Source organism: Phacochoerus africanus, chromosome 1 (genome assembly GCF_016906955.1).
Source record: "Phacochoerus africanus isolate WHEZ1 chromosome 1, ROS_Pafr_v1, whole genome shotgun sequence".
Classification (NCBI taxonomy): domain Eukaryota; kingdom Metazoa; phylum Chordata; class Mammalia; order Artiodactyla; family Suidae; genus Phacochoerus; species Phacochoerus africanus.
The window spans coordinates 45,159,123-45,177,741 of record NC_062544.1 but is presented as its reverse complement, the minus strand read 5'-3'; the positions used below and the strand labels follow the sequence as shown (position 1 = coordinate 45,177,741).

The following is an 18,619-nucleotide window of genomic DNA, read 5'->3' as shown; positions in this document are numbered from 1 at the left end:
GACAAAAAGATATGGCAGAGAAATATGTTCCAGACAAAGGAACAAGATAAAACCCCAAAGGAATAATTAAGTAAAATGGAAATAGTTTAAGAAAATTGAAATCATATAAAGCATCTTTTCTAACTACAATGCTAGTTCTGACTACACCTACTAGTTGATTAGAAAATCAACTACAAGTAAAAAAAACTGTAAAAAAACACAAACACATGGAGGCTAAACAACGTGTTACTAAACAACCAATGGATTGCTAAAGAAATAAAAGGGGAAATAAAAAATTACCTAGAGACAAATGAAAATGAAAACACTATGATCCAAAACCTATGAGACAAAGCAAAAGCAGTTCTAAGAGGGAAGTGTATAGCAATATAATCTTATCTCAGGAAACAAGAAAAGTCTCAAATAAACCACCTAAACTTACACCTAAAGCAACTAGAGAAAGAATAAACAAAACCCAAAGTTAGTAGAAGGAAAGAAGTCATAAAAATCAGAGCAAAAATAAATGCAACAGAGACAAAGAAAACACGCGAAAAGGATCAATGAAACTAAAATTTGGTTTTTTGAAAAGATGAAGAAAATTGATAAAACTTTGGCCAAAAGGGAGAAGGCTTAAATCAATAAAATTAGAAATGAAGGATTTCCCTTTGTGGCTCAGCGGTTAATGAACCCAACTAGGATCCATGAGGATGGGGGTTCAATCCCTGGCCTCGCTCAGTGGGTTAAGGATCCAGCATTGCTGTGAGCTCTGGTGTTGGTCGCAGGTGCGGCTCAGATCTCATGTTGCTGTGACTGTGGCATAGGCTGGCAGCTGTAGCTCTGATTCAACCCCTAGCCTGGGAACTTCCATATGCTGCAGGTGTGGCACTAAAAAGCAAAAAGTAAAAAAAAAAAAAAAAGAAATGAAAAAGGAGAAGTTACAGCTGGCACCACAGAAATATAAAGGATCATAAGAGCCTAATACTACTATAAGCAACTATATGCCAAGAAAATGGGCAACCTAGAAGAAATGGACAAACTCTTAAAAAGGTCCAAACTCCCAAGCCTGAACCAGGAAGAAATAGAGAATATGAACAGACCAATCATAAGTACTGAAATTGAAACTGACAAAAAAACTTCTAACAAACAAAAGTCCAGAACCAGATGGCTTCAGAGGTGAATTCCACCAAACATTTAGAGATGAGTTAACCTATCCTTCTGAAACTATTCCAAAAAATTGCAGAGGAACACTCACCAGGGTCACTACCACCCTGATACCAAAATCAGACATAGATATCACAAAAAAAGAGAAAATTTCAGGCCAATATCACTGATGAACATAGATGCAAAAATCCTCAACAAGAAGTTCCCGTCATGGCGCAGTGGTTAACGAATCTGATTAGGAACCATGAGGTTGCAGGTTCGGTTCTTGCCCTTGCTCAGTGGGTTAACGATCCGGCGGCGTTGCTGTGAGCTGTGGTGTAGGCCAGTGGCTACAGCTCCGATTCGACCCCTAGCGTGGGAACCTCTATATGCCGCGGGAGCGGCCCAAGAAATAGCAAAAAAAAAAAGACAAAAAAATCCTCAACAAAATACTAGCAAACCAAATTCACTACATTAAAATAATCCTACACCATAATCAAGTGGGATAAATCCAGGGATGCAAGGATTTTTCAATATCTGCAAATCAATCAGTATCATACACCACATTAACAAACTGAACAATAAAAACTATATGGTCATCTCAACAGATGGAAGAAAAGCTTTTGACAAAATTCAACACCCGTTTGTGATAAAAGCTCTCCAAAAAGTGGGTACAGAGGGACCTACCTCAAAATAATGAAGGTTATATATGACAAATCCACCTACAGTTAACACCATACCAACAGTGAACAGCTGATAGAATTTCCTCTAAGATCAGGAACAAGACTAGGATGTCCCACTCTTGCCACTTCTATTCAATATAGTTTTGGAAGTCCTAGCCACAGCAATCAAAGAAAAAGAAATAAAATGAATACAAATTGATAAAGAAGAAGTAAAACTGTCATTCTTTGCAGATGAATGATACTATACATAGAAAATCCTCAAGATGCTACAAGAAAACTACTGGATCTCATCAATGAATTCAGTAAAGTTGCAGGTTACAAAACTAATATACAGAAATCTCTTGCATTTCTATATACTAACAATGGAAGATCAGAAAAAGAAACTAAGGAAACAATCCCATTTACTACCACATCAAAAAGAATAAAATACCTAGGAATAAATCTCCCTAAACAGACAAAGACCTATACTCTGAAAACTATAAGATGGTGATGAAAGAAATCAAAGATTATATAAACACACAGAAAGGTATACCATGTTCTTGGATCAGAAAAGTCAATATTGTCAAAATGACTGTACTATCCAAGGCAATCTACAGGTTCAATGCAATCCCTGTCAAATAACCAATGGCATTCTTCACAGAACTAGAAAAAAAAATTTTTAATTTGTATGGAAATATAAATTTCCCTAAATAGCCAAAGCAATTCTTTTTTTTTTTTTTTTGTCTTTTTGTCTTTTCTAGGGCCACTCCCATGGTACATGGAGGTTCCCAGGCTAGGGGTCCAAGCGGAGCTGTACTGCTGGCCTACACCACAGCCACAGCAATGCCAGATCCGAGCCATGTCTGCTACCTACACCACAGCTCACGGCAATGCTGGATCCTTAACCCATTGAGCAAGGCCACAGATCGAACCTGCAACCTCATGGTTCCTAGTCAGATTCATTAACCACTGAGCCACAAAGTGAACTCCTAAAGCAATTCTGAGAAATAAAAATGGAGGTGAAGGAATCAGGCTCCCTAACTTCAGACTATACTACAAAGCTAGTCATCAAAACGGTGTGGTATTAGTACAAAAACAAATACTGAGCAACCAAACAAGATAGAAGGCAAAGAAATAAGCCCACACATTTATGGTCAATCAATGTATGACAAAGGAGGCAAGAAGATACAATGGAAAAATAGTGCTAGGAAAACTGGGACAGCTACATGTAAAAGAATGAAATTAGAACCTTGGAGTTCCATTGTAGCTCAGCGGTAACAAACCTGACTAGTATCCATGAGGACACAGGTTTGAGCCCTGGCCTCGCTCAGTGGGTTAAGGATATGGCATTGCCATGAGCTGTGGTGTAGGTGGTAAACGTAGCTTGGATCTGGGTACTGCTGTGGTGTAGGCTGGCGGATATAGCTCCAATTCAACTGCTAGCCTGGGAACTTCCACATGCTGCAGGTGAAGCCCTAAAAAAAAATAAAAAAACATACACAAAAATAAACTCAAAAAGGATTAAAGACCTAAATGTAAGACCGGATACCAAAAAACTCTTAAAACATAGGCAGAATATTCTTTATCATAAATCACAACAATATCTTTTTTGAATCCATTTCCTAGAGCATTGAAAATAAAAACAAAAATAAACAAATGGGACCTAGTTAAACTTTAAAAGCTGTTGTAGAGCAAAGGAAACCATAAACAAAACTAAAAGACAACCAACAGAATGGGAGAAAATATTTGCAAATGAAGCAACCAATAAGTGATTATACAAACAGCTCTTGTAGCTCCATATAAAAAAACAAACAACCAAACAATCAAAAAATGTTCAATCTAAATAGACATTTCTCCAAAGAAGACATACAGATGGCCAACAGGCACATGAAAAGATGCTTAACATCATTAATTGTTAGAGAATTGCAAGATAAAACTACAATGACATATCACCTTACACCTGTCAGGAAGGCCACCATCAAAAAGTCTACAAACAGGAGTTCCTGTCGTGGTGCAGTGGTTAACGAATCCGACTAGGAACCATGAGGTTGCGGGTTCGGTCCCTGCCCTTGCTCAGTGGGTTAACGATCCGGTGTTGCCGTGAGCTGTGGTGTAGGTGGCAGATGTGTCTCGGATCCCGCGTTGCTGTGGCTCTGGTGTAGGCCGGTGGCTACAGCTCCGATTCGACCCCTAGCCTGGGAACCTCCATATGCCGCGGGAGCGGCCCAAGAAATCTCAAAAAGACAAAAAAAAAAAAAAAAAGTCTACAAACAACAAATTCTGGAGAGCAATTTCTGGAGAGGGTGTAGAGAAAAGGGAACTCTCCTACACCTACTGAGAATGTAAACTGGTACAATCACTATGGAGACTAGCATAGAGGTTCCTTAAAAAACTAAAAACAGAACTACCATATGATCCAGCAATACCACTCCTAGGCATATATCTGGAGTAAACCATAATTTGAAAAAAGACATATGCATCCCAAAGTTCACTGTAGCACTATTTACCATAGCCAAGACATGGAAGAAACCTAAAATGTCCACTGACAAAGTAATTGATAAAGAAGATGTTATATATGTATGCAATGGAATATTACTCAGCCATAAAAAGAATGAAATAATGCCATTTGCAGCAACATGGATGGGTGTAGAGATTATCACATTAAGTGAAGCAAGTCATACAAAGACAAATATCATATGATATTACTTATATGTTGAATCTAAAAATAATAATATAAATGAACTTATTTACAAAATAGAAACAGACTCACAGACTCAAAAACTTTGAAAAGTGTGGGGGGAAGGGATAAATTATGAGTTTGGGATTTTCATATACACACTACCATATATGAAAAAGATAATCAACAAGAACCTATTTATAGCACAGGGAACTCTATTCAATATTCTGTAATAACCTATATGCGCAAAGATTCTGAAAAAGAATGGATATATGTGTATGGATAACTGAATCACTTTGCTATACACCTGAAACTAACACAACCTTGTAAATCAACTATACTCCAATAAAAAATAAAAAATATATATAAAAAGAAAAAAAGAGAAAGGAATACTACTTATCAAGCCTTAGAAGCCTTTATTGTGGTTCTCAGGAAAGGTAAATGAGCTAAGAGAACTACTGCTTTGCCACCAGAAAGACACTACTGACAAAGGTCTACCTACACAAACTGGCCTTTCAGGTGGAGAAGGTTGTATTCTCACCCCAGATGGAAAATACTGTAGTAGTCTGAAGAGAAACTATTGTGGTTGTATGGCATGTTAGTGTGCAGACCAGTCTCAGAATAATAAACTGATAAAGACAGGAGTCCAACATGAAACCTGCTGCCAACTAGCTCTTATCAGCTAACTTTTACATATAGGAAAGTTTTATAAATGAAATGTAAGAGATATTTTAGAAAAAAAAGAAAATAAATAGTGCTAGAAAGGGGATTTTGAAACAGTAACTTTCATACATTGCTGGTGGAAGTGTAAAGTGGAATAATCTTTCTAGAAAACAATGTGGCTATATATATCAAGAGCCATAATTGTGTTTTACATACTTTTATTCTAATAATTATCCTTTTGAGACTATTAGAAGGAATCAAAAAAATGGTATAAATGTGGTATGTAGAAATCTGCTAACCATAGGATCATTTAACTGTGTCTAATCTCTTGGGATAGGACCCAATGGGGGAAGATATGAGAAAAAGGATATATATATATACATATATGTATGACTGGGTTACTTTGCTGTACAGCAGAAATTGTCACAACATTGTGAATCGACTGTAATTTTAAAAAAGTAAAAAAAGGATCATTTAAAATAATTAATATTGGGGAGTTTCCATTGTGGCTCAGTGGAAACAAACCTGACTGGTATTCATGAGGATGCAGGTTCAATCCCTGGCCTTGCTCAGTGGCTTAAGAACCCAGTGTTGTCATGAGCTGTGGCGGAAGTCAGACGCAGCTCGGATCCAGCATTGCTGTGGCTGTGGCATAGGATGGCAGCTGTACCTCTGATTTGACCCTGAGCCTGGGAACTTCCATATGCCGCAGGTGCATCCATAAAAAGAAAAAAAAAATTGTAAGCAGCTTAAAAAACATTATTAAATTATGGCACATTTAAATGATATATATTTATTTAAAATGATTAAGAAATAATTCTTAATATGGAAAATGCTTATAATAAAACTTTTGGAGGCATTTCAGTGATTATTAAGGATAACTTCTATTGTAAATCTTTCTACTATTCCTTGAAACCTGGTAGTTTCCCCTTATTTATCATTCTTAGCCTCAGTCGCTATTTTATGGCAGTTAAAAATCCTTGGATGTCACAACATTGTAAATCAATTATACATCAATAAAAAATTAAAAAAAAAAATCCCTAGATGATCTTGCCAAAGAACTCCACGTTTGCTTTAAGTGCACGAGGTTCAGGGAGAGGCTGGAGATTGTTTTGTTGCCCAAAAGGCTATTTTAATTAGAACAATTTTGATGGGAACATTTTTAATAGAAGCAACTGTGAGGGTGGGGTGAATTTAAGGTGAGTGACCCTTGCTTTTTTTAACTTCTCCAGAAGCAAGGAAGACGTACCCTAGGGGCCACAGCAGTAGGAAGTACCAGTCCCTACGGTTGTTTATTCCTGAGTCCAGAGTCTCTCCCTGGAGACTAGAAGTTGGTAGCTATGGCCAGAGAGGACAAACCTGGCCCATGGTCTGTTTCATAAGTGACCCATGCAATTATGTATTGTCTAGTGGCTGCTTTCACCCAACAATGACAAAATCGAGTGCATATGCCCCCAAAGCCTAAAATAGTGACTATCTGGTCCTTTACAGAAAAAAAGTTTGTTAACTCCTGCCCTAGACTACTGAATGTTCTCACACAGAGCAATGTCTGCACAGAAACTCCCAAAGCACCTAGCAGCCGTCAGTACCAAAAATGACCTCATTCTACCCCTGGCTGGACTTAGCCAAACCCTACAGCACTGTTACTTGTGAGAATATGATTGCTCTTGATAATGCTGGTTCAGGATGAGTTAAATCGATATTTTTTTCCTAAGAAAAAATAGGTACTGAATTAAAAAGAAAAAATAAATGTTTGTATATATAACATATATTACATATATATTACAAATAAGTATTTATAACCTCTCATCTTAGTGTTTCCCCCATCTTTTTTTTTTTTTTTTTTCTGCTGAGTGTCTATCTCCTTTTCCAAAGTATCTGGCACCAACAGGACTTTATTGAATATTTACCGACAAAAGGAAGGAACAGAAGAACAAAAGGAAAGGAAGAAAGCAGAGAAGGATAGGAAGAAAGGAAGGAAGGAAGGCAGACAACTAGGGAATAAGTAACAACAACACGTAACAGAAATTTAAATTGAAAAAGCAGCACATTACATTGGATATAATGTGATCTAATAAAAAAGATCAAAAAAGGACAAGAGAAATTATACCAAAATGTTTTAACAACACTTGCCTCTATGTGATAAAATTGTATTTCTTTATGTTTCTGGGTTTTGTTTTCTAGAACCTTCTTTATACAACAAAAGCAAAACAAAATATAACTTCCTCTCAGCAGAGAAAAAAGTTAATTTGTATCATTCCATAGATGCACAGGTGATTCAAACATTGTAAGAAAATGTGTTTTTCATTTTGGATACACTATTTTTATCCTAAATTAAAGGAATGCTGTATTTTCTGAATAATATTTTCTCATTATTAAAACAGTACATCGTCGTAGTTCCCTGGCGGCTTAGCAGATTAAGGATCTGGTGTTGTCACTGCTGTGGCTCAGGTTTGATCCCTAGCCCAGGAACTTCCTTTCGTATGCTGTGGGTATAGCCAAAAAGAAAAAGTTGTACATTGTTTATATTCGGGGTAATACAGAAGTTAAATCAGTTAATAGTCTAGTATATTTTCAAATGTGTGTAGACTCGCATACACACACACAGGTGCACACTCACATGAAATCAGTTTTACTCGCTTTTGAACTTTACATAAAGAAGAATCACAATATGTATTTTTCTGTGTAGCTTCTTTTGTTGACATTATCTTTCTGAGATTCATCCATATTCTTGTGTGCAGCAGTAGACTGTTCATTTTCAGAACTGTATAATATTTCATTACATGAAAATACAGTTTATTTAACCATTCCTGGTTGGTGGATGTTGCAAATGAGTGGGGCCTTTTTTATAAGTATAGCACCAAAATAACTTCCTATGTTATTCTTTAGAAAGCATATTTCCTAACTTAAAATGTTAAGACGTTTACTTATCTTTTAATATGTAAAAGACCTTTGAAAACATACCTTATGACAAAGGTAGAGAAAAGATTGCAAGAAGAAATCCTAACACAAGAAATCATAGAAAAATTATGTAATAGACTTCTGGAGACAATTTCAGACTAAGACTAAAAAATAATAAGCCAGCCAAAGATACATAATCTGAATACATCGTTTTTACATCAGTTTTTTTTAATGGCTACACTTGTAGCATACGGAAGTTCCCAGGCTAAGGGCTGAATCAGAGTTGCAGCTGCAGGCCTACGCCAGTCACAGCAACACCAGATCCAAGGAGTAATCTGCAACCTACACCACAGCTTTTAGCAAGCTAGATCCTTAACCCACTGAGCAAGGCCAGGGATCAAATCTGCATTCTCACAGACAGTGCTGGGTCCTTAACCAACTTGCTGAGCCACAAGGCGAACTCCTACATCAATTCTCTATCTTCGAACTACAGTCATCCATTAGGCTTTTAATAAGATCCCTAAATTTCAAGTACCTCCATAATTTTTAAATATTTGATTTTAAGTCAGTTTCTTTTTTTCTTTTTTAATTTTATGGCCACACATGCAGCATACGAAAGTTCCCAGGCCAAGGATCAAATCCAAGCTGCAGCTGTGACCTATGCCATGGCCCTTGGCAAAGCCAGATCCTTTAACCCACTGCACTGGGCTGGTGATCAAACCCACACCTCCATAGTGACCTGAGCCGCTGCAGTCTGATGCCTAACCCACTGTACCATAGTAGGAATGCCATCGGTTTATTAAAAGGAGTTTCAGTTCTCTTGTACCTGTAACAGTTAATAGTAAAATTACCTGTGAAAGGAAAATCAAAACTGAGTTAGTATTGCTGAGGGAGCTCCTAAAATGGAGCTGGGACGTCATTAAGGAAGTGTGACTTATTTATGAATGTCTCAGCCTGGATGGAGTCTGACCTTCTGATCTGATAAACAAGTCAACCAGAACATCTGTCAGAAACTTAAGATATTTATCGGACCCTTACACTAAAAGAACTAGTCACAGTCTATCTACCTGTAGGACTCCTACCCTAAAATAACTTGTGATTCCTTAAGGACAAATCACAATTCCTTTCAGGCAACTTTTAACAATCCTGTGGCTTTTTGTATCTATAAGTTCCTGATTTTTTTCTCTTCCTTAGAACACTTTCAAGATGACCGAAGAATCCGTGTCTCCTGAATTGCAAATTTTAAAACTCCTAAACTCCTTTCTTATTTGCAGCCTCCTGGTCTGGAAACAGATCTCACATCAAGCTGCTTCACGCTGTAGCCACACACACACACCCGCACAAGCAAATAGCCATGGAAAAGTAATACACACATAAGTCTTTGACATATCAAACTGCCATCATAACACTAAACAGACAACAAAGCCTTGAATGAATAGGAGAGATAGGCATTAGTAAATAACGGGAGGCAGAAAAAGTATGGTTTACAAAGCACTATCTAGAGGGAATTTTTGAGTAAATTCCCTAAGGAAAACTGGGCATACAAAGAGAAGCATGAAAACCTAAGGTTCTAGGAAAATGGAAGAGGAAATGGAGTTAGAGAAAACTGAAAAAGAGAAGTTCAAAACCAAATTAATCACTTCACAATTTGGTTTCAGACTGGCTGGGATGGTCAACTCCCAGAGGGCATAATCCCAGAACAGCAGCAGAGCATGAAGCAATTCTGAATAGTGGGTCTAGTCTTTGGTTACCAGAAAGTCTGGGAAAAGCAGGACAATAATCTCTTAAGACCAGCGGTTGCCAAACAAATATATCAAATACTGCATAGGAGATTTTTAAACCTTTCTGTCCCTCCACCCACAACTTCACTCTACCCCAAACCAGATGAAAAACTAATGGGGGTCGGATGGGGAGAGGGAGGCCTGTAGAGGGAAAAGTGGATCTGTATAGTTTGCAAAATTTCCCCCCATGACCCAAATGATTATAAACATCCTTCCTCTACAGTGACAAGCTCATTCCTCCATCTAAGCCTAATTAGACCTCACCAAAATGATGCGCAGATCCAACACACTATCTTTCAGTCTAAAGGAGTTCTTAAAATTCTTAGATTTGAACTGAATCATGTTGTTGATTTGCTACCTAGTGGAAGAGAAAGAATCAACCACAAGCTAAACTGAAGCCAAGCAATCTAAAAGTACCTATTTTTTTTTTTTTAATACTCTAATAGCTGAGGACAGTTTTTGAAAGTGTGGTTATAAATAAGATGATTTTAGGTAGCACAGGGATAAATGTTATTTTAACTACTTGGTATTTACTGCAATGCATATTAGAAAAAAGTATAAACAATACTTCAAATCCATCATTTTGAAAATATATGAAGATGAGGCTAAATTAACCCTAATTTTTAAAAGTTAGTAAATTAAAAAATATTAAATTATAGTACTACGCAAGTGGTAATGGGATATCATTGAAGTCGTATGGCGACTCCAAAATGATTGAAGCTTTAGAATAGTTGTCTAAGCTGGCTCTTCTAATCAAAGACACTTTTCCCTCAGCATGCTTGAGTTTCATTTATATGTACAAAGTGAAATAACCCATATTTTAGTGGAAATAACAATATCTTAAGGTATTCATGTTCTTTTCCTCATCAAGTTTCTGAAATCTCACAAGCAAGTTAGCATTCAATACTAATAACCCCTACAAATATTTACATTTTTAAAACATGCTTACCTAGATAGTTATCTAATGAATGTAAATAGCTGATTCCCTCTTATTCTGACAAGTTTCATTATAGAAAATATATTTCCATTTAATCTACACGGTTAAACAAATTCTCAGAAAACTGTCTGAACTCCTGCCAACCTATTGCAGTGGAATGCACTTTAATGACCTATGTTCTATTGTCACAGTGGTCAATTATTTATCATAGAATTTAGAGGTTTCAAGAAAATCCTGAGCATTTAGTCAGCATTCATTAGTCCTTATATTCACTGATGTTAGAATATACAAGTGAAAAAATTACAAGATTCATTTCATTATTTTCTTTGATGGACGCTTTAAATGGCAATGATAAATTTCTCATGTGATAAATTCCACAACGCCACCTCTAACTGCAAAAAAGATTAAAAAATAAGTATTTGGAAAATGGAAACAGGATTATCAAGACTAGCTTACACCAACCTCCTTCATCTCCTGGCTTGGAAACTACCTTGACTCTTAACAAAATTAGGATTCTGTTGGCAAGGAATAGGTGGGGTTTTTGAATAGTTGGGTAGTTGCCTAACAGCATCTGCCATATCTCCCAACTTAAGCACTCAGTTTCTTTCTTTCTGAGGCAATCACTCTTATGTAAAGTTTCCTATTTATTTCCCCAGAGTTATTTATACATATGTTTTTATTATATATATAACTTGCTATGTTGTTTTTAGCCAAATGGTTGTATACTATATACACTGCTCTGCACTTGACTTTTTTCATTGAATAAAATAAATTGAAGACTGGTTCCATTTTGACATGTAATAAAGCCAGTTTCCTCTTGGAGTTCCCACTGTGGCTCAGTGGGAACTAGTATCCATGAGGATGTATGTTTGATCCCTGGCCCTGCTCAGTGGGTTGGGGATCCAGCATTGTTGTGAGCTGTGCTGTGGGTCGCACATGTAGCTCGGATCTGGTGTTGTGGCTCAGATTTGACCCCTACTCTGGAAATGTCCATATGCCACAGGTGCAGGCCTAAAAAGTAAAAAATAAAATAAAATAAACCAGTTTGTTCTTTTTAATAGGTGAAAAATAATCCACTGTATCAATGTGCCATATTCATCCAATTCTATAAGAAAAGACCTTTTGGTTGTTTTCAATCTTCTGTTATATAAATAACACTGCATTAAACAACCTTGTACATATATTATTTGACACTGCAAATTAATGCTTATAAGTGAAACTGCTGGAGTTCCCGTTGTGGTGCAGTGGTTAACAAATCCGACTAGGAACCATGAGGTTGTGGGTTCGGTCCCTGGCCTTGCTCAGTGGGTTAACGATCCGGCGTTGCCGTGAGCTGTGGTGTAGGTCGCAGATGCGGCTTGGATCCCGAGTTGCTGTGGCTCTGGCGTAGGCCGGTGGCTGCAGCTCCGATTGGACCCCTAGCCTGGGAACCTCCATATGCAGCGGGAGCAGCCCAAGAAATAGCAAAAAAAGACAAAAAAAAAGAAGTGAAACTGCTGGGCTATGTAAACTGTGGAATTGGCTGCTGGCATTTTTTTTTTGGGGGGGGGGCAGATCACATTAATTTTACGGATAAAAATTTAAAGAGAATGATATTTATTTTAGAATCTTCCTTACTGAGACCAAAATCATGCCATAAGTTATTAATTCTAATATACACATTTAATCATTTCTAAAATATGGATGCATCTTATAATCTAGAACATCTTTTAATAACTGTCAGCCAGGTGGCAGTCATGAAACTATTTCTGGTGGCATGACAGGTAACTGTCACCTGTGGTCATTTCAGTCACCAAACCACTTAAGGACCATTTAAAGAAGAAATATGAACACAGTGTTGTTAGTAAGCTTTCTGTGACACCTTCTGGTAAGATCAGGAAAGTGCAAGCATTAAAACGAAGTGTCAGTGATTAGGAAGAAAATTCTTTAAAGAAATGTTACACTTACCCGTGCTCTTAATGGTACTTAGGACAATTTTGTTGCAGGGGGAGGAAAACACCACTTTTGGTGACTCCAAGTCAGAAAGTGACTCAGAAGAAAGAGACTCTATATGTGAAGAATTACATTTGTAATATCTTCACTGATACATTTTGTTTATATTTTCATTTTTATATTGCACAAGTTTTTCTATTAAATACAAAAATAAAACTCCAAGTCCTAAAAGATTGTTGCATCAGAGGTACAGGCAGTAGTTTATGTTAGGATTATAGCTTCGTAAAAAAATATTCAAAAAACAGAACAACTTACAATTAATATCTCAGATTTGAACACATACTCTACATGTTATTTTAGGTCCTTCAGTAGTATTTTAAAGTTACTCTCATACAGATTTGTATTTTCTTAAGGCTATTCCCATATAGTTAACTTTTTTCCATTATATTTTCTCACCAGAATGCAATTTATTTTTGGTTATTTCATAAACAAACACTTTACTAAATTGTTTTGTAATTTATAATAATTTTTCAGTGGATTCTTTGGGGTTTTCCAGGTATGCAATGAAATAAATTTTAAACTCTCATCTTAAACTATCTGCTGGAATGAAACTATCTTATCTTAGACTATCTGCTCAATGAAAGCAAAGATTATGTATTACTTTTACTGTTCTATCCCTAGTACCTCACATACTGTCTTGTACAAATAAGATAATCAATATATATTATTAAATGAATTATATGAATGCATATCATTTCATAAAACTTACCCCAACCACCTCTGACAGAGATGTAGTTTATTCAAAAAAGTCAAATATAAATGAGGAAATAGTATTCATATTTATTCCCTTCCATATACAAATATACAGATCCTGTAAGAAATTGGATATTTCATAATTAAATCTATATATGTTTGGTTATAATTAGTTCTATCTTAATCATTTAAAACCTCAGTTGTGAAATATCTTAAACACTTACCTTTTGGATCTTAGATCTGATGAATCAAACTGGATATTCATAGGTCCAGGATTTACTTCATGATCTACCTCAGAGATGAGAAGATGCCTAGAATCACTATCCATGTTTGCCATTTTTCTCAGACTCAAAGCACTGAAGTCAGTCCTACAATAAACCACAAAAGAGAAATAACTTAAAGTTTAATTTAAAATTATTTTACTATTAATAGGTAATACATTTACATGCATAAGAAAACAGAAAAATAGAAGAACATGCTCATAATATCTTAATGAGATATATGCTTAAAATATTTTGCAAGTTCCCGCTGTGGCACAGCAGAAAGGAATCTGACTAGGAAACATGAGGTTGCGGGTTTGATTCCTGGCCTCTCTCAGTGGGTTAAGGATCCGGCATTGCCAAGAGCTCTGGTGTAGGTCGCAGATGCGGCTTGGATCTGGCGTTGCTGTGGCTCTGGTGAAGGCCGGCAGCTGTAGCTCCGATTAGACTCCTAGCCTGGGAACCTCCATATGCCGCGGGTACGGCCCTAAAATGACAAAAAGACAAAAATATAGATATATATCATCAGAAAATTGCTAGATTGAAATGGAGTTACTGCGTATTTTTCAGCTTAATAAAAAAGAAGCAGGGCAATTCATTTCCAATCCTAATGCATTTCTAAATAGATTAGACTATTTGGACCCACTTTCCTGCAAAACAACTAAAATTACTTTAAAAAAAATCTTTTGAAGAGCACCTTTTTGAAAATAGTATGGAAAATCAGGCTGTTTGTAGGTGAAGTTAAGGAAACTTAGACAGTAAATAATTCAAAGAAGTTGCTTCTGCTCTGAGGGTATTTGCTATGCCAACAGAAACTGGGCTGAAGTTTTCAAGGCCTTGTGAAGTATTAGGGAAATAGAAGATAAAACCCAGGATTCACCCAAAGTAAGGAATAGCTGTAGTAAGAAATCAGCCCCTCTCCCTGCTTCCCTGGTACAGTTGGGAGGACTTCTAAGACCTCTGCCATCAGATTAGCAGTTAACAAGAAGTAAAAGTGCCTCACTTCCTTACAAAGAAACAAGAGTTTTCTTGACACTGACCACAGCCTGTGTGTGTGTGTGTGTGTGTGTGTGTGTGTGTGTGTGTGTGTGTGTGTGTCTGCTCATGCACACATACACATGTAGGGGGAAATATTATATACCAAAAACTACACCTCATGTGGATTTGTGAGGTAATTAAAGAACACTTATAGCTGTGGTTATAATTTCAGGTTAACTTGCTTGGCTGAGCTTATAGGTAACTGGCAGAAACAAATGCAAATCTTTTCTATGAGGACCCAGAAAAGATTCATTCTAGGCCTCAGAAAGACTTGTTTACAATCTTTCAAGAACAATGAACAGTACATAGTCAAAAATAACCTAGCATATAAAGAAACAAAGTACTATTAGAACCAGAAGAAACTACAGCAGAAATAGATCCACAAGACTCTAACTATAGGGGTTATCAGAAGATTATAAAACAATTATGCTTCCCATGTTTAAATAAATAAAGAAAAAGTGAACACTTTCAAAAAGTAACAAAATGTCTGAAAAGGATCAAAGTGAATAAATAATGAAACAAAATATAAGAGCCAAAATTTAAAACTCAATGGGTGCATTTAAAAGTTGAAGAGAGGAGGTAAGCAACGTGGTGGAATAAAAAGCTACCTTTGTCTTTCCCCTTCAACCTACAATGAGTAAAACATTCACAATACAATAAAGGTGCCTCTGCCCATCACATCACACTGCTGGAGAATTTTACACATCTGTACATCTAAGAGTGGGTGGACTAGAACATATAGAGGAAGGAAGAACTGAGGTAAGAAGAAACCACGAGAAGAGCAAAACTGGTGCCCATACTCGTAGTTCTCTGGTTGCAGCAGCTGAGACTGCAGCCCCAGAGGACGCACAGCTGCAGGGGAGGTATGACTCCTGCCTCAGCAGACACATACTGGCCACAGACACAGTGACAGAGAACCTTACAACACTAAATACAGCAAAAGTGTCCACACAATCCAAGTTCTTCTTCCCTTTCCTGTCCCGCCACCTGGAGTGTCAGACTCTATGACTCAGGAGATCCTGGATGTGAAGAAGAGCCCACCATCCTGGTGCACCAGGTGGTGATGCCAGCACAGTGGGAGAAGTAAGGCACCAACAACCCTGAAAGCACAAGAAGCAATAATGAGGGCCTATGGCAACACTTCTAGCAGAGGCTATGGAGAATGGAGAGTGAAGACTCAATATAACCAGAGGTAGCTCAAGTTAAGAGAAGCCAAAAGCTTGTGCTATTATATAGCACCACCTACTGGAAAACAAAGAAAGACCTCTAATTTCTAATTTGTTAAACCCACTAGAATCAAGCAAAGACGTGTCTGCCACTTCAAACACTTCTGCACAGATACAGCTCATCATGAACCATAGTAATAGAACACTACAAAAAGAAAATGACAATTCTCCAGAAACCAAACTTAAGGTCATGGAATATTGTGATCTAATTGATAGAGAATTCAAAATTGCTATAATAAAGAAACTCAACAAGCTACAACAAAACTCAGAAAGGCTGTTTCAGTGATCTCAGGAATAAAATTAATGAACAGAAGTAATACTTTAACAAAGGAATTGAAACCTTAAAAAGGAACCAGGAATTCCCTTGTGCTACAGCAGGTTAAGGATCTGGTGCTGTCACTGCTAATGGCTCGGATTGCTGCTGTGGCTCAGGTTTGATCCCCGGCCTGGAAACTTCCATGTGCTGTGGGCATGGCCAAAAAAAAGGAGAACCAAACAAATTCTAGAACTGAAGAATTTAATAAATGAGATGAAGAATGAGTTAGAAAGCACTGGTAATAGAGCAGACCAAATGGAAGAGAGAACAAGCAAACCTGAAGATAGAAATCTAGAAATGACTCAAGTAGAAGAAGAAAGAGAATTAAGTTATAAAAAATGAGGAAATTCTGGAGTTCCCATCGTGGCACAGTGGTTAATGCATCCGACTGGGAACCAGGAGGTTGCGGGTTCGATCCGTGGCCTTGCTCAGTGGGTTAACGATCCGGCGTTGCAGTGAGCTGTGATGTGGGTCGCAGATGCGGCTCAGATCCCACGTTGCTGTGGCTGTGGCGTAGGCCGGTGGCTACAGCTCCGATTCGACCCCTAGCCTGGGAACCTCCATGTGCCACGGGAGCGGCCCAAGAAATGGCAAAAAGACCCCCCCCCTCCAAAAAAGAGGAAATTCTACAAGAGCTCTCTCTTTTAGAAAGGGCATTAGGGTAATGGTTATCCCAGAAGAGAGAGAAGGAAAGAGTTATTTAAAGGAATAATGTCCAACATCCATTCATGATAAAAACTTACCAAAGTGGATATACAGGGAACATACCTTAATATAATAAAAGCCATTTATGACAAACCCACAGCAAATATAACACTCAACGGAGAAAAGCTGAAAGTCTTCCCACTAAAATCTGGAACAAGACAAGGATGCTCACTCTCACCACTGCTATTCAACATAGTACTGGAAGTCCTAGCCACAGCAATCAGACAAACAAAAGAAATAAAAGGCATCCAAATAGGAAGAGAAGAGGTAAAACTGTCACTGTATGCAGATAACATGGTACTATATATAGAAAACCCCAAGGACTCAACCTAAAAACTACCTGAACTGATCAACAAATTCAGCAAAGTAGCAGGATATAAGATTAACACTCAGAAATCAGTTGCATTTCTGTATACTAACAATGAAATATTAGAAAAGGAATACAAAAATACAATACCTTTTAAAATTGCACCCCAAAAAATCAAATATTTGGGAATACACCTGACCAAGGAGGTAAAAGACTTACATGCCAAGAACTATAAAACATTAATTAAGGAAATTAAAGAAGATGTAAAGAAATGGAAAGATATTCCATGTTCCTGGATTGGAAAAATTAATATTGTAAAAATGGCCATACTACCCAAAGCAATCTACAGATTCAATGCAATCCCTATCAAATTACTCATGACATTTTCACAGAACTAGAACAAACAATCCAAAAATTTATATGGAACCACAAAACACCCAGAATTGCCAAAGAAATTCTGAGGAACAAAAACCAAGCAGGAGGCGTAACTCTCCCAGACTTCAGGCAATATTACAAAGCCACAGTCACCAAGGCAGTGTGGTACTGGTCCCAAAACCGACATATAGACCAATGGAACAGAATAGAAAACCCAGAAATAAACCCTGACACCTATGGTCAATTAATCTTTGACAAAGGAGGCAAGAACAGAAAATGGGAAAAAGACAGTCTTTTCAGTGATTATTGCTGGGAAACCTGGACAGCTGCATGCAAAGCAATGAAACTAGAACACACCCTCACACCATGCACAAAAATAAACTCAAAATGGCTGGTAGACTTAAATATAAGACAAGACACCATCAAACTCCTAGAAGAAAACATAGGCAAAACATTCTCTGACATCAACCTTACAAATGTTTTCTCAGGTCAGTCTCCCAAAACAACAGAAATAAAAGCAAAAATAAACCAATGGGACCTCATCAAACTGACAAGCTTTTGCGCAGCAGAGGAAACCAAAAAGAAAACAAAAAGACAACTTAGAGAATGGGAGAAAATAGTTTCAAATGATGTAATTGACAAGGGCTTAAGCTCTAAAATATACAAACAACTTATACAACTCAACAGCAAAAAAGCCAACAACCCAACTGAAAAATGGGCACAAGACCTGAATAGACATTTCTCCAAGGAAGATACCCAGATGGCCAACAAGCACCTGAAACAATGCTCAACATCACTGATTATTAGGGAAATGCAAGTCAAAACTACCATGAGATACCACCTCACACCAGCCAGAATGGCCATCATTAATAAGTCCACAAATAACAAATGCTGGAGGGGGTGTGGAGAAAAGGGAACCCTCCTACGCTGTTGATGGGAATGTAAGTTGGTACAACCACTGTGGAGAACA

At 37.3% G+C, this 18,619-nt stretch overlaps 1 protein-coding gene across 7 annotated transcripts in view; it reads right to left on the bottom strand.

The window, feature by feature from the left end:
- Positions 1–18,619, bottom strand: part of SLC38A9 (solute carrier family 38 member 9) — an 87,206-nt gene that overhangs the window by 53,540 nt on the left and 15,047 nt on the right. For 4 of the 7 annotated variants that reach the window (XM_047759286.1, XM_047759369.1, XM_047759451.1 and 1 more), the window contains exon 2: positions 13,647–13,790. In XM_047759286.1, coding sequence (XP_047615242.1) covers positions 13,647–13,759 — 113 coding nt within the window. In that variant the 5' untranslated portion in view covers positions 13,760–13,790. Of the gene's footprint in view, positions 1–13,438; positions 13,541–13,646; positions 13,791–18,619 lie in introns of those variants that run through there. The other 3 variants (XM_047759539.1, XM_047759712.1, XM_047759622.1) reach the window with 2 other exon arrangements.